Source organism: Haliaeetus albicilla, chromosome 4 (assembly GCF_947461875.1).
Source record: "Haliaeetus albicilla chromosome 4, bHalAlb1.1, whole genome shotgun sequence".
NCBI classification, from domain to species: Eukaryota; Metazoa; Chordata; class Aves; order Accipitriformes; family Accipitridae; genus Haliaeetus; species Haliaeetus albicilla.
The window spans coordinates 637873-651475 of record NC_091486.1 but is presented as its reverse complement, the minus strand read 5'-3'; the positions used below and the strand labels follow the sequence as shown (position 1 = coordinate 651475).

General features: G+C 37.2%; 1 protein-coding gene across 5 annotated transcripts in view; it reads left to right on the top strand.

The window, feature by feature from the left end:
* The window catches only part of PKP4 (plakophilin 4), a 105166-nt gene extending 95724 nt beyond the window's left edge, over nucleotides 1-9442 (top strand). For 4 of the 5 annotated variants that reach the window (XM_069780579.1, XM_069780576.1, XM_069780578.1 and 1 more), the window contains exon 17: nucleotides 1184-1407. In XM_069780579.1, the coding sequence (XP_069636680.1) occupies nucleotides 1184-1407 (224 nt within the window). Of the gene's footprint in view, nucleotides 1-1183; nucleotides 1408-3359; nucleotides 3445-3549; nucleotides 3668-6282; nucleotides 6415-7047; nucleotides 7122-8452 lie in introns of those variants that run through there. The other variant, XM_069780580.1, reaches the window with a different exon arrangement.
* Nucleotides 9443-13603: the final 4161 nt, after the last annotated feature.

The following is a 13603-nucleotide window of genomic DNA, read 5'->3' as shown; positions in this document are numbered from 1 at the left end:
ATAAGAAATCAGTAAAAAGAAAATTCTGTTCTATAGCACCAGCCATATACAGGTCATACTCACGTGATACTCTCTTTTCAGGACTTCCCCCCCCCCACCTTCCTGGCAGAACTTTTCAGTTCAGGAATGCACCTCTACCTGTTCCCTCTCTCTGTCAAAGCTTTAACTATGAAAGAATTATTGGCTTTCCAGATAGACTCTGAAAATAATCTTTGTATAAAATATTTTGAGACATGAAGTGAGTCTCCCCATGCTAGTAATCTATTTTATGCAACTTTACTGCCGTTGGTAGGGGCAGGAATAATGGGTTTACATGGTCTAAACTCTGAAGAAAGTAAGAGACTGGGGGCTCTGACAAATAACAATATGAATTGGTATATGCAAACATGTGTTGATGAGCTTGCTGAAAGATTGGCAGTGACAGGGTACTACTGTATATAGCATTGTTGGTGATAGTTTTCCAGCGTGTTTGAAAAGTTGTTCCTTTTGCGGAATTCCTTTTTGGATATTTTTTTTTCCCCCTCAGGCACAATATGCAAATAGATAGCTAATGGCTTTGTGTAAAGCTTACTTATTATTCACTGTTATGTACAAATACATGTCTTCAATAAAATCAATTAATCATTCAATTAACAGCATAGCCTAAACAGGTTAAAAAAAAAAAAGTACCTTAGTGTTAGTTAATTTCTGTTGTCTGCAGTGTGATTATTCCTATGCATCAGTCAGTAATTGAAGAGCGAAAAAGCTGAGATCTGATCTGTTCTGGGTAACAAATAAGGTGAACAGAATGTCTGAAAAAAAAAATTCCAAGTTACTGTAAGGATTTCTTTAACCCTCCCATAAGTGAAGCCTAGGAAAATGCAGCACTCCTTCAATCATAATAGCATAACATTTTTCCTTGAATGATTGTTTTCTCCAAATAATTCTTGTTTACAAATGCTCCTGTTCTAAAGCAAAAATGCAACTTCTTACATTAAGATAAAAGGAAGAAAAAAAAATTCAAAAATTGATCTCTAGTCTCTCTTGACTCTGTGTAAAATGCGAGTCCTTGGAAGGTTTCCATGGTTTTGATTCTGTTTCTTTTTATTGCTTTCAGATGCAGTTTTGTGATGAGTCCTATGATTTCAAATCTTAAGTACCAAAATGTATTTTTTTACTTTGTTCTGTTGATGGGTTTTTATAGGTAAATATGCTATGCGAGATCTGGTTAATCGACTCCCAGGAGGCAATGGTCCAAGCATATTGTCTGATGAGACTGTAGCAGCAATCTGCTGTGCTTTGCATGAGGTCACTAGTAAAAACATGGAAAATGCCAAAGCCCTTGCTGATACTGGAGGAATAGAAAAGCTGGTGAACATAACAAAAGGAAGAGGTGACAGGCAAGTAGGCAACAAAGTTCATACCTAAACTGTTTCTCTGTTCCATTAAAAATGCTTAAGAATGCGGGAAAAGTTTTTTTGAGTAAAAAAAAAAAAAAGAGTATCTGCTGTTGCAGTCCTGATCCAAGTAGCTAAAAAAGTCTGAATCACAGTGGGAAAGAAGAGGCAGTTGCTCCCACCATTCTCATGCAGTGTGTTCTCTATCTAAAGCTTTTGGAGACTTTTCCAGTTGTGTGCAGTAATCACGTTAATGGGGTCTATTGGGTCTATTCAGGTTAAATGGTATTTAAAAAAAAAATAATTGTTCCCTCTTAAACACCTACAAGATTAATAGAATATTTAGAGCTTTTCAAAGTCAGAATAAGTTGCAACTTTGTCAGGATGTATCACAATAGCTGTTAATTGTATCTAGCGTGGCCATTTGGTGGGTTCTAAGGAGAGCTTGGCCTACCAAGCAGCTTACCTAGCCAGTGGGATTTTCTTCAATAGGATTGCAAAGCAAGTGTTGGCTGAGAAGACCTGGCTCTCTGCAGGCTTACTCGGGTATGGCTGCGGCAACCCCTGTGCTAGGGGTTTTGTTAGCTGAGTTCAGTGCTGGGCTTGATCAGGCATTGTGTTTATTTAGTAGCAACAAAACCTTTCAGAACCAGACAGCTGAGCATCAAAGAACAGGAACGCGTGGTGGCTCCTGAGTCGTGCAGGGTCAGCAGTAAGTCAGCCCCGTGGACCCCATCTGGCTTTGATCAGCATCGCTGCTCTGTACTCCTTAGCAATAAGACTGATGCAAATCATATTAAGCAGGACTCTTGTATAAACCAGGATATCACAGATCTCCTCCTTATGGATAGCAGAAAGCTGATTATATAGCCAGCCCTGTGTACTGTTCCCAGTGTTGGCTTGGATGGTAAAGGGGAGAAAAGGATTTCTTCTCACAGGAGTTGGTCAGTGTAAATTAAACATACCACATTTTCAACAAAGTCTTTGTCTCAAAAGGAACAGGGCTCTATTTTGAGTATCCACAGTTTATAATACTTTATATGTTCAAGGGACACAGATTCATTTCAACTGCAGGTGTGAGTGCAGTGATCCTTTATATGACTTCATTGGTCTGTGGAGACAATGTGTAAAGTTGCATCTGCACTTACATTTATGAGACAACAGGGTACACTAAAATCTTGTGAACATACTAAGAGTGTCTACTCATTGATTAACACTATCGCCTGCAATTTTTTTCAGTCTTTTCTTTCAAAAACTGTGTTTGGATGAATCTTCACAGTGACAGAAAGAGGCATACGTTTAACACAGATGTCATGCTGTGGCATGTAGTGTCAAATCAGTACTTCAGTACCACTATCGGCTTATGACCATTTCTCTTTAAAAAGAGAGCATGATTTTATTTTGAATAACAGCTAGAACAATTTTCCTGGCCTTGCTCTTGAGAGTGGAAAAGTTGTTTTCCCAACCAATGAAAGTTTTCAGTGGCACAACACAGAACTGAGAACAAAGTCTCACTATGAGGATGGCTGGAGGCTTTTAATACCAGCTCTTTTTCATTTGTTTCTTCTTTTTCCACAGTTAGGAATTTTGTATAATGATTTAAAGTATGTAGTCCAGTTTTTATGAAATGCACGAAACAGAATGTTTCTTTTCATGATTTTTAATTCTTGCAGACAATGACAGTAGCTATTTCAGCCCTTCTATCTGCATTCCTCATGTAGGTGACCTGAAGAGAAAATTTCTAGGCTGGAGAGGGAAATGATTGTCATGCTTACTCATGTTCTGCTCCAGCCTTTTGATGAGGCTGCTGACAGAGCTGTGTTCACACTGTGGTAATGCAGGCATGCATTATTGAGACTTGGAGAGATGACCTGACTTGCTTTGCAGCATCAAGGTTTAGGCTATTCTGCAGCTTAGGAACATTGTTCTTTTTAAGTGGAATTAAGTGGCTTTCTTATAATGTAATATTCTTTACTTCCTTAGATCATCACTGAAAGTTGTCAAGGCAGCCGCCCAGGTACTGAATACGTTATGGCAATACCGAGATCTCCGTAGTATTTATAAAAAGGTAAATTACAAAATTAGCCTACACTGGAAAACAGTTCTACAAAAACTCCTAATTTAATGAAAAGCAGTTTATTTTGATGACTTTTTTCTTTTTGCCACTCCACAGGATGGATGGAATCAAAGTCATTTTATTACACCAGTGTCAACACTAGAGCGAGAGAGATTCAAATCACATCCTTCTTTATCAACAACAAATCAACAGATGTCACCTGTCATACAGTCAGGTCAGTCAAGAAATGCAAAGAGATTTACAGAAGGGGAACCTGGTATCCCATTTTTTAAACTCAAATAGCCTCTCAGTTTACTACTAATTCTATCTAAAACACAGAGGTCATGCTGTCTCTCCTCTGTATTTAAACACAAGTACTTCACGTACTCTGAATGTTGCCTTAGCTGTTACTGTTGGCAGATTCCACAGGATTTGTGGATGTCTCTACATTAGTGTTTTCATTTGGATAAGGAGCACTTTTAAGCAAATCTCCCCACTTACTCCTTAATGCAAATCAAACTGCAGTCTCAGAATGTGTGAATTGTATTCCTTTTGGATGAAACTGTATCAGATGGTGTGCTTCAAGACCACTGATGTACTCCAACTGCTAATGGACATTCAGTTCATGAGACCAGGCTAGACTTGGTGCTAAGTAAATCCTCAGAGTACACACCTGGACTTTGTTACCATTTCCCTTTACAAAGCCACTGCTGTGCTGTATGACTTGGTGTTCTAGATGTAGCCTCACAAAACACAGGTACTTGATAGCATAGAAAGCAAGAGACCTATTTTCATTCCCAATTACGTAATGTCACATTAGGATGAGCAAGACATAGAAAAATCTTACTCCTCTGGCTCCTCATTTATTTCTCACCTTTGTTTCTTTAACATCTTAAGTGCTAGGATTTAGATCTTTATGAGGGGGCTGATACAAAACCTACTTGAAGCCTTGTCTATTGTCTTCATTTGGCATTTTACTTTATCCAATTTACTCTTCTATTTTTATGTGAATAGATCTATGTTAATACTGAGAAATAAGTATCTACCATGACTGCTAAAATAAGTGACCAGTTCCTATAATACTCTTGTTTAATTACTTCTTTACATAAAAGTAACAACCCTCACACATGCCTTCATGATATGGTTGACTTGAAAAACAAGGACTCAACCAGGGATTTATTTTCCTACAAGAAGTATACCTATAGTGTCTTAAGAAGGGAAAGAAAGCATATCTTTCATGCCCAGAGGTCCTCTGAACCACCACAGTACAACATACGGGACTGACTCCTTTGCCTAGTGCCATACAACAGCAGACAGCAGTTACCAGTTCTAGAGAGTTTTGTTATTCTGATCTTACTGTGTTTCCACATTCTGTTTTCTCCCAGCCCTTCAGGATTCCAAAAGAACATCCTGACCAGGTATCTTTGTCACTCTCAAACCACATGATACTGAAGGCAGTTCTTACTTTTACACCTAGTTGCCAACTTGCACATACTGGCACCAAAACACCACCTTGAATTCACAGACTGTTTAAGCTATGATCTACTGCCAGAGCCAAAAATACCTTCTCAAAATAAGCAGTGACAAAGAAGCAAATACGGCTTAGGCTCAGGGAACTGACCAGATTCTAGCGAAGTGTAAAAGGATATTCCAATACCTACTGTCAAATTCTTATTTTGGCACAGCGCTTGTAGTTCTTTGAACTACAAGTAGGAAGTAAGATGGCCAGCTCTAACATAATATTCAGAGGCTGTTGTACTTCAGAGAATGCTTAGTACATAATCCTAATAGGAAGCGTCTGCTTTTCTGTTCCAGAGCATGAACAAGCTTAGACTAGTAAGGTGGAAGTTTGGTGCAAAGAACGTGTCTGCAGAGGGTACTGTGGTAGCAGCCTTGCTGATCACAGCATGCACAGTAGGTGCATGGTAGAACAGTTACATTTGGCCTATAACAGTTCTTGTTTCAGTCACTCAATTACTAACACACACATTACATTGACCCATGTCATAGTTTTAATGACACCCCCAAGTGTAGCGGCTTTAGCCATGAATATGCCAGGATAGTATTACTAATTAAACTATCCATAATAACACAAAATTGTGAGATATGATGTAATGGACACAGCTAATGGAAGATATCATTGGTTAATATTTTGAAGCAAAATTTCTAGAAATTATTTTAAAGTATTTTTCTCCTGTATTACTGGAGCCTTTCTAAGCCAACAAAACCTGAGTGGTCTGTAAAACGGGTAAGATTTAGCAGAACAAACTTTTTACAGTAGCAATTCAGCTGTTCACTGTAAGAATATAAAGTAAGTAATCCATTGTTATGATCTTACAGCAGTTGTCAGCCACCTGGAGCACAAAATATCCAAGATACTGTTTTTGATTAGCATGCAGAAGTGTAATACAAGTGTGTACATGGATCACTTCAGCCAGACAGACTGTAAATCTTTCTGTCCTGTCCCAAGTGATCAGATGGACTTAAATAGAATCTTTAAATATAACTTACATAAAATCATAAACATTAGAAGTATCATCTTCTAAATGCAAACAAATTATTTAATATGCAAACTGAAATGGGTCTCTTATTTCAGTTGTAAGCAGTATAGAGCAGTCAGTGACTCACCATTAAAGTATAAAATTATAATCTCATGGTATGTTATTGATAGCTTTTGTCATTGGGGTTCTTCATTCAGGAAGAACTATTTACTAGTTTTGTCTGTTACCCACATCTCTCTCATTTGTTAATCGTTGAGGAAGGAAGGGGTGAGGAGAGAATACAGAGAAGGTTAGCTATGATGGGAAAGGCTTCTGTTGTATATACTAATAATTTTCCTTTTTTCATCAGTTGGCAGCACATCCTCATCACCGGCTTTATTAGGAATTAGAGAACCCCGCTCTGAATATGATAGGACACAACCTTCTATGCAGTATTATAATAACCAAGGCGATGTCATTACACATAAAGACATATATACTGGTAAGATACCAGTTAGGTGAACTTTTAACTAGAATATGTAAATATTCCTTATATGAGGAGTTTATACAATCATAATATGGACAGTTGCATTAGCAGGCTTGTTACTATGTAATGTTGTTTTCCATTTTTATTTATTACACGTGGAAACGAGCAGATTTTTCATCTGTCTCTGCTATTTTCTTGAAAATTACACACATTACCAGAATAAGAGATCTGTTTATATACTAAGGTGAGGGGTGTTGTCGGATTCTGTCAGATTCTGTTCTGTGTGTGATTGTATATTATAATAATGTAATATTATATTGTTAAATTATACCAAGATTTCATCTTTTCTCAGATCTCCCTTTTCCTTCTTACTATTTGACACAAGTCACAAAACAATAGAGATGACAGTGAATAAAGAGAAGGAACTTCCTTGTTTTAAAAGTTATTAGTCTGTAAAACAAAAAACCCGCTTGGTTTCAGTTTTAACTACTGCTGAGGGACAAAATTTGCCTGTGTATTATTAGTAGATATTAGAATTTGCAGACTTAATTGTTTGGGTGCTACATAATTTCTTCTAAGTAGAAGCAAACAGACTTATAGATGAAAGAATAAAGACTGAAGTTTATGCCATAAACTGTTTTCTCACAGGTTCCAGCAAACCTTCACCAATATACATCAGTTCCTATTCCTCACCAGCAAGAGAACAAAATAGACGACTACAGGTGACCCAAAAATTTCATTTTGAAATGACACTGTTAACAAGACTCAGCATATAGTGTTTAATGGAACTTGAGTTTGAATATTAGAGTGCTTTTTTATAGAGTGTGATCTATAGCACATGGTTAATTTGTTATTGGGTGTGATAAATGAATTTAGTCTCAAACAGGATTCCCATCAAAGTTTACAATTTATTAAATGAATAAAGGCAAGCAAACAGCGCTGGGCATGCCGGGAGCCTCTGCTCTACCAAGACACGCGCTGTGAAAAACAACCCAGCTTCCTTTATAGTCTAACATTAGTTACATATTCATACTATGCATGTCCTTCCAAAAGACTCTTCAGCTCCTGGTTGTGCAGGTGCAGTAGTTCTCCTAGAAACTATTCGAACTCTCCTCATTGGCTGAGGGGTCCTCCATGCAATGTATCTCTGACCAAGCTCCCCACTGCTGGGGCCAGACAGCAGACATCTTGTACAACAGCCCACACCCTGCACAACACCAGCTGTGGTCACCAGAACCCAAACAAGTTCACAACAGACACCTCCCCCCTAACAAATGCATATAACAAATTGCTTACACACCGTTACTCTAATACACCCTCTATTTATACATATTAAAGATCACCCTGTTCATAACCTCACTTAATACTATGATAAATGCCTCAGTTTTCCCCTAGGATCTCTTGTTTAACACTGTGCTGTTAACAACAAAACCAGTTTGGGGCTGGCAAAAAAGAACTATACGCATATCATCTGTCTCCTCCCGGCCTGCGGTTATACAAGGACCGACAAAATGGTTAAAGATTACATATGCAGTGAGGGTCACATTTTATTATGCAGCCCTAGCATTGTTTATGTTGACATGAATCAGATGAACACATTTCACATTGGGCATTAGTGTACTTAAACTGTAATTGCTTATGTACTTCTATTAGCTTTGTGGTTTCTTTTTGTAGTCACATATTTTAGCATGTTCTTATGGGATCTGAGACCACTTTTCTGACTTGATGTGACTTTTATTTTTTTTGGTAGGTAGGTATGGTCAGGTTCTGTCCTTTCTACTTATGCTCTAAAACTCCTACTTCCAGAGTTACTAGTTTCCCAGTGAATGCAGGAGACACGCAGGCACGCTTAGACGTTTTTCCTCTGTTTAGCTTCATTTAAAAATTAAGTACGTTTAATGGAGATTTGAAACCTATATTACTATCATCATTAGTAGAGCTGCACTTACCTTTTTAGGGAAGGGTTCTGTATCACATGTGTAGGTTTGAGAAACAAGTATTTTCTCTGCTAATTATATTTTGAAAGCTTATTTTTCTATCATTTTGTCAACAGCATCAGCAATTGTACTACAGTCAAGAAGATACCAACAGAAAAAACTACGATGCATACAGATTATACTTGCAGTCCCCACATAGCTATGAAGACCCGTATTTTGATGATCGAGTTCACTTTCCTGCTACTTCAGATTACGCAACACAATATGGACTGAAATCAACCACAAATTATGTAGACTTTTATTCCACCAGACGATCTTCTTATAGAGCAGAACAGTACCCAGGTTCACCTGACTCCTGGGTGTAGCATCAGAGAGAAGAAACAACAGTGTATTTCTCATCTTCCTTGAGAAGAAATGGAATGGCCTCATTTGTTGTTTAGGTTATGAAATGTGAAAGTGAAATAAAAGAAGGAACAAGGAAGTTTTTTGTTTTGGGTTTTTTTTTTTTTTGAGTGAGGAATTGTCAGGAAGAAAAACTGGAAGGGATGTTTTTTTGCTCTGTTTAGATGTTAGGTATAATTACTTGTAGCTCCTGTAGTCTGGTGAGGGTGTGGGCGATGTGATGAAAGGTTTGAGAATTGAGTAAAATGAATTTGGAAAGTGTGTAGGTCAGAGCAAATTAAAGCTGATTTTTTTTTATGTGAATAAAAGTCTTGTTCTGATAGTTTGTACAGAAAAAATAAAATGGATGCCCTTGTTTTATTGCTATTACTAAATGTCAAGATTGTATGCTATTACGTCTTGTAAATTTCTTTTGTTGGTGTAAATATGGAAATGCCACATTGGTTTAAAGTGCCATCCATTTGTAATGCAGTGTGTCATTTTAAAAGGAATTTGAAACATCATGCACAAAAAAAAATCCAAGAAAACATTATAAATTTTAAAAGGAAAAAAACTTTTAAAGATGAATAGTGTAATTTTGAAGCACAAAGTCCAGTCCAGTATATCTACACTTCTCCCATTCCCTGCCTATTTCATAAGAAACTTCACTGCCATTTTCTATGCACATGGAATAACAATAAATATGGAAGTCTCATCCATGGAAAGCTGTTCCCTGTTCATTTTTTTATTTTCTTTTCTGTGTGTGATATTCAGAAACAAATACCATTAATATGAAGTCTAATTGTATGTTTTTAAGCAAGTTAAATATATCAAAACATTTGGGCCATTTTCCCAGCTTTCTTCAGTGCATATATTCTGAATTTGTCAGGCTGGCAGACCAAAGTGTGAAATTATGCACTTTCCTCCTGTTATTCCTTAACTAGTATTTTTACTTTTGATACGGGCAATCCAAGATATTTCAGAACTCTATCCCTGTTTTCCTCCCATCACTCCTCTATTCCTCCCCTTGCTCTCTCTCCAAGAAAATGAAGATGATCTTGCTTTCATAGAAATTATAGTCTCCATTTTGACTACATTCTGCTTGGATTTATTTACAATAAAAATCTTTGATTCTTTTAAGTAACTAAATCACATACTTTCCTCATGCCATAAAGTCTGTTACCTTTATACTGTCTGTAATCATAATTATTGTTCACTGTCATTGCACTTTTCTTCGGTTTTCAGTGTTTCCAAGTATCCCGATTGCATCAGTGAAATGAGAAAAGGTAAGCAGAACTGCTCCAAGTTTATATTATAAGGCAAATTCACTTTCCTTTAATTGGCTGGGCTACTTCAGCCCCCTGACTGTAAAAGGGAAAAGAAATGAAGGTGTAAACAGCACAGTAAAAGCAGTGCATTAGGTCTTAACTTTGATACACAGCCATGTAATTCCCCACTGGCTGCAGTGCGACATGTGTTGCTGAGGGCCAGTATTGCAGAGATGGTGCCTTTTCTTTCCTATAAGACTTTATTTTTTCTTTTAAGATAGAAAATAGTTTCCATTTACTTGACTCTGAGTTTGTTTCTTGTAACATTAATTTTGCCACTGATCTTTCATCATTGTTCTAACTACCTTCAAAGTCATGTGCAAGCTTTGGTATGCAGACTAATTAATGCAGATCAATGTTGATTATCTGGTGTGCCTATAACCTACTAAAGGTGGTAAGCTCTCTGAGACGAATATACTTATCTGGCATTTCATTGTCCCAGGAAGATTTAAATTAGCTTCAGATAACAAAATAATAGACCAAGATGGTCATAGTCTGTTATTACTTGCTTCTTTAAATCCGCTAATAACTGTCCAAAAAACAGGGAGGTAGTCATTTCAACAAAACAGCTGTATGATGGAATGATTTTTGCTTCTCATCTGAGGCAGTTTCATCAAGATCAAAACCAGCAAGATTTGGGACAGCACCCCCAGGTTGGACCTTTCATGCTGTAGAATATATATATATAGTTCATTATGTTAGTTTTCTTTTGTTTTTATTGATCTCATTTATTTATGTATTTTTACACATTATGTCTTGGTGCTATACTGATTAAAATTATCTGTACAGTATATTTGTTGGTTAATTTCCCTATATGTGTAGTTTCAGACTGAATGTGTGGAAGTGGGGAAAAGAAATAGGGTGCAATTTCATTTCATTGTTCACTTTCATAGTGCAGTCTGGCTTTTGGGCCTGTTTCAAAATGTCAGGAGCATAAATTTAAGCTGAATGCTTTTAAAATGCATTGTATTCACAGTTTTGTATTCAGACTGATACTCCACTGAGGAAGATAAAAAATGGTTAACTTTTTGAAAAAGCGGATGTCCTTAGGAGAAGGTGATGTTAATTTGAAAGCTAAATAGTAATAGTGGCCTGGGAATTTCACTGCTTTGTTTCCACCTTTCTAATAATTGCAAATATGGTGAAAGAAAAAGAGTTAAGCTTCAAGAGCAGGGAGATAAAAATTATTCAGACTAGAACAGATTGAGAAGGTGTATAGTGAGACTCAACAGCAGAGTTGTGTATGTCCTTTTGTGTAACTCCCTCCCACAGAGGACAACTGAAACTACCATTGACCTCAGTGAAACAGTTACACTCACTAAATGCCAGAGAACAATGGGAAATGAGTGCTTAAAGTAACATGTCCATGATTCTCTGTCTTGTAAAAAGCCTAAATACAATACACTTAAGAAAGAGATGAATCCTAACTGAATTAGGATTATTATTTAAATAGGCTCAAAAGAATCCAGGCCCCTAAAAAGATACTTTTTTTTTTCATGGTCTTTACTCCTGCCTGAATGAGAAGTGTCCATTGTGAATGAGTTAGGCAATGCAAGTCATATATCAATGTTTGCAACTCTCAGTGGTCTAACCTGAAATTTTGAATTGACAGAGTTACATACAAGAAGTCTATATGAAAGGACAGATGAGAAATTTTTTTCAGGACAGCATTCATGAGATGATTGTTTGACTTCCATTAGTTGTCTTGAGTATGCCTGAATTGTAGTCAGCTTTTACCTTTCCTCAGACACTGTATCTAACATTTTTAACCACCATGCACTTCATTTGTTCAGCTAGGGATTTAGGTTAGTCAGCAGACCACTTCTGCCCAATCTGGGTATTGCTACTTCATACTGAGTCCCATCTAAGTGAAATATAAGTGCTGCAGTCTTGCACTGTCTTGTAAAATTTCTCCTGTATGCTCAAAGGGAGAGAAATGGAGTGACTCATCTTAGTGTATCACAAAGATCTAGGATATATCCCAAAATACTTATTCTAGACACATACAGAGGCATACAGCTCCGGTGAGAACACCTAGCTGTGACATGACACAGCTATGTGAAGTCAGAACTGGCCTGACAAATACAGGTGAATTGCCAAGTGAAACGAGACTTTCATGGCCAAACCCAACTTACAGGGTAGCAAAAGAAGGGAGATGTGGATGAGATGGGTAGGACCAGAGTTGAGTTATGCAGAAAAAGAAGATTTATCTATAAGAAGGATTTTGAACACTGGAAAAAGACAACCTCTTTAGCCTATCAGAGCTAACAGACACCGGCTTAAAAGAAAACATCTCAGCCAAGGATACTAGTCACATGTACATTCTCTGTTTGAGTTACTGTAAGAAAGACTACTGCTCATAAAAGGTAACAATGTAAGTATTAATAAACTTCAAAAAAAAACCCAAAACGTGACTGTGGCCATGGGTAAATTATTGCAGCTGTCAACAACAGTAGATAAAGGGCTTAGAAGGAAAGCTGTCATTTTGAGACCAGCTATGGAATTTCTCATAGGTAAGGCTGGATAGAAGAGACTGGAGGAACCTTCACAGGCTGTGGTCTGAAGATGCAAGGATTCATTTCTGGCTGTGAGGCAAGGACGTGTTTTTGGCTGCACTGCTTGCTTCACTCCATCAGTCCTGGGAACTGGACAATTATTACTGAAGTTTAAGACTGTCTAATGCTATTGGGCACAATGTTGCCTTTCTAACAACGATCAGCATCTACTGAGATGTCAGTCTAGTAGAATTGAAAAGATCCACTAGTCTTCATCAAAAAGAAGACAGCCCCTTTTCAACAGAACAGACCTTCAGAATAACTAGCTCACAGACAATGACACTCCTGTCTTCCAAGCAAACCATGGTTCTCTGCAGGCTATGATCAAGGTGATTATCAGCACAAATACAGCTGCATTAGGCTTCCAAAAGCCTAAAGCATACAGGTCTAAAAAACACTTTAAGGGGAGAAGTTACTATGCATGCTATAAAATGGGAAGAGCAACAAAATTATTTAGGTACTTAAAATATACAGTTGTCACACTGTGTCATAGCCTGTTACAATTCAACAGCTTTGGAATTAAAACTTGACTAGGCTAACTGTACTAAAATTACACAGAAGAAAAATCCTGTGACTAGGTATCTGGAAACTTTTACATTGTAGTGTGATCTCTATTACAGAATCATCCATGAGGGGAAAAAGATAAGTTGGGTAATTTTTAAGCTGACCCATGGTAAGCTAGGTGAAGGTACTACACCTTTTGAGATCCATGTAAATTGCTGATAAGAACAGGGTTATTTTTTTCTGGGCCTTTTTTCAGAAACAAGTCTCCAGCTGACATGTGACTCATGCAATAGCCCCTAGCATCATACATTGCTACATATGAAGTTAACAGATCTTCAGAAAGAAATCATGGCCTTTATTAATTTTCTACCATCTGATGTTTTTTTCACTGAATTTACATCTGATGGCAGCTCATGTTTATATAAAGTCAATGAAATATCACTGAGGTAGTAACTTATAATGGTGATAGGAAAACCAATAGTATTTATAGGCCCCAAAA